At 37.1% G+C, this 3,101-nt stretch overlaps 1 protein-coding gene across 4 annotated transcripts in view; it reads left to right on the plus strand.

Annotated features, from left to right (window-relative positions):
- The window catches only part of LOC110032988, a 44,208-nt gene that overhangs the window by 11,660 nt on the left and 29,447 nt on the right, over positions 1 to 3,101 (plus strand). For all 4 annotated transcript variants that reach the window (XM_020736805.1, XM_020736802.1, XM_020736803.1 and 1 more), the window contains one exon: positions 1,485 to 1,818. In XM_020736805.1, the coding sequence (XP_020592464.1) occupies positions 1,485 to 1,818 (334 nt within the window). The remainder of the gene's footprint in view (positions 1 to 1,484; positions 1,819 to 3,101) is intronic.

Genomic DNA, 3,101 nt, shown 5'->3' on the forward strand with positions numbered 1-3,101 from the left:
TGGGGATGTTAATAGTAGAATTCAAGTTGGTTGGTTGAAGTGGAGGAATGCTTCGGGCCTTTTGTGTGATAGAAAAGTACCGCTAAGGCTGAAAGGAAAATTTTATAAGATGGTGGTGAGACCTGCAATGCTCTATGGCGCTGAATGTTGGCCTTTAAAAGAGAAGCATAATAATAAGTTAAGTGTTGCCGAGATGAGAATGATTAGGTGGATGAGTGGCTTTACACTTAGAGACAAAATGCGGAATGAATATATTCGTGATAGGGTTGGTGTAGCTCCTGTGACAGACAAAATTAGAGAAAGTCGTCTTAGATGGTTTGGTCATATTAAACGTCGACCATTAGATGATCCGATTAGGAGAGTAGATGTTTTAAATTCGACTAGTGTTAAGAAAGGCAGAGGTAGACCTAGGAAGACTTGGGCTTATTGTATTAAAAATGATCATAATTTACTAGAACTAAATGAAAATATGACACTAAATAGGACGAATGGAGAAAAATGATTCATGTAGCCGACCCCACGTAGTGGGATTAAGGCTTTGTTGTTGTTGTAAAGTCATGGGAGGATAAGAAATGTCACCATAAATAAAAAAAAGATCTTGACTCATATGTGTGGCGCTGACCTCCTGTCAACTTTAAATCTATCAAAACATTCCATGGACTCATTTATCTCTGGGTTCTTGAGAAGTCATGTAACCTCAACCACCTCATCGAAGTCATCTCAAGCCTGTAAAACCCTTCCTTTAGCTTTCTTCTTTCTGGAGGTTGTTAGTCTCGCTTGTAGGCCATTTCATGGATGTAAGCCACAAAACAATCAAGAGTGCTAACTTAAAAATCAGTAACTCTTAAAACCTATTTCATTACTCAAGCTACCTTGAAATTTTGCACATTAGTGTAAATTTGCATTAGAAAATTCTAGATCCTAAGACATCATACATCAATTAGGAGGTGAAATTCATTCCATCTCATCTTATCCTAACTTATTAGGACAGCATTTTGAGTACTCTTCCTCTATTTATTTGTACAGACTTACCCCACCATTTTGTGTAGGCTTTATGAATCCTTCTCATTCCCATGCATATGTAGCTCATGAAGTATTATATTTTTATAAATTTTTGTGGTGTAGTTATTTTCCTAATGGAGATTCATCAACTTTGGTACTATGCGTTTAACTACATTTTTTTATTTTCATTTGATTGCTGGACATGCTATTCTTTGAATGTTTTTTATTTAATTTATTTTTTAAGGTAGATGGTAGAGTGAATTACCTCGTTAAGTTATGTGCAAACGTGGTATTCCTTCAACCAGACTGATAATTATTTTTGCTTTGGATCTAGTTAACTTTCTTTCATGTTGAAAATTTGCAAGTTTTGCTCTCTTCAACTTTGTCAAGCTTTTCTGATGATTTTCCTTGGAAATATGGTTTATGAAGTAGATATAATGCGAACCTTGTGATTCCAATTCCTTTCTCTGTCTTGCATTCAGGTTGAAGATGATGCTCTTCTAGATTCCCCAGCTTGTGTACGTTTTCTTCTTAAGCTGATGAGTTTACCTATGGAAAGTGTTGAGAAGAACACAATGAAAATCGACTTTGATCTATCAGAAGTACACAAGTCTCAATCAATGGACATTGCAAATAAAGGAGTTGATTCTACCTGCAGAGCTATAATTTCAAAAGTCAAAGAACTTCTTTCGCTTTTTAATGACAGCAGAGCTGGCAGTGATGGTGATGATGGGATGAAAAAACCAGAGTTGAGCGCGAAATGGATAGCTTTACTGATTATAGAGAAAGCATGCTTGTCTTCTGTCTCTTTCAAAGGTGAGCCATTCATGTTTGTATAATCTGCTCTGACTAGCAGATCTGTTGGTGAGCATTAGTTTGTTACCATGGACAAACTTCAAATGGTTCAAAGAGATTTATATGTATTTTAGGGGACGTTGCTTGAATTCCTTTGCATATTTTGGCACATTTATGGATTTTTTTTTCCTTCTATTAATGCTTATATTGACTGCCACATATAGTTCCTTCTAGTGCTTATGCACAGTTTTTTCTGTGAATCTAATGAAAATGAGGAAAAAGTCGAATGTCTTGTTTGGAATAACTCTTTGCTCTGTAAAGTTTGGGTGCATGTGGAAACACCTGTTTTTCTTTATTGACTACATGCACTCTAATTGACTGCATGTAGTTTACATTATGTGTGGAATTACGCACCTTATTATTATTTATTTTAATTCTATTTAGTACTTGTTATATTTAATCATAGTATAAAAAGGGTAATTCCTTAATTATAGGTATTTATGTTTATTCCATAATTATAGGAATTATTTTATTGTAGAAAGATTTCCTAGGAACTTTTCTTACTCAACATGGCATCATTCACCTTAGCACGTGTGTTGATACTCCCCAACAAAATGGGGTGGCCGAGCGGAAAAATCGTCACTTGTTGGAGGTAGTCCGCTGTCTCATGTTTACCACATCGGTCCCTAAATATTGTTGGGGCGAGGCAACATTGACCGCTGCCTACCTCATAAATCGGATGCCCTCTCAGATTCTGGGTTTCCGTAGTCCAATTGATGTCCTCCTTCGCTCCTTTCCAAATACCTGTACACTCTCTTCAGTTGTCCCCTATTGTCCCTACCAAACTATTTGGTTGCTCCGTCTTTGTTCATATTCACAAACAACACCGCAATAAATTAGACCCAAAATCTGTCAAATGCATATTCATAGGTTATTTGATCAACAAGAAAGGCTACAAGTGTTATTGTCATTCAACGTAAAAGGTCTATAATTCTATGGATGTCACCTTTTTTTAGCATCAATTATACTACCAATGGTCTGTCATTCAGGAGGAGAGTAGTCGTAGTGAACAACAGCCCCGTGTTCCTTTACCAACTGACACGGGTCCCTCACCGACTTTCAAACATCCTCCATCTTCTATTCAACCTCCTCAGTCTACACAACCCGCACCTTCTCCTATTCAACTTCCTCAGTCTACACAACCCACTCCTCAGGAACTTCGGGTCTATACAAGACGAAACAGAACTGCTGAAAGAATAGAGAACCTAACACTGCTTCCAGCTGCTGTCCAAGAATCTAATCCG

This window comes from Phalaenopsis equestris, unplaced genomic scaffold (genome assembly GCF_001263595.1).
Source record: "Phalaenopsis equestris unplaced genomic scaffold, ASM126359v1 Scaffold001078, whole genome shotgun sequence".
Lineage (NCBI taxonomy): Eukaryota > Viridiplantae > Streptophyta > Magnoliopsida > Asparagales > Orchidaceae > Phalaenopsis > Phalaenopsis equestris.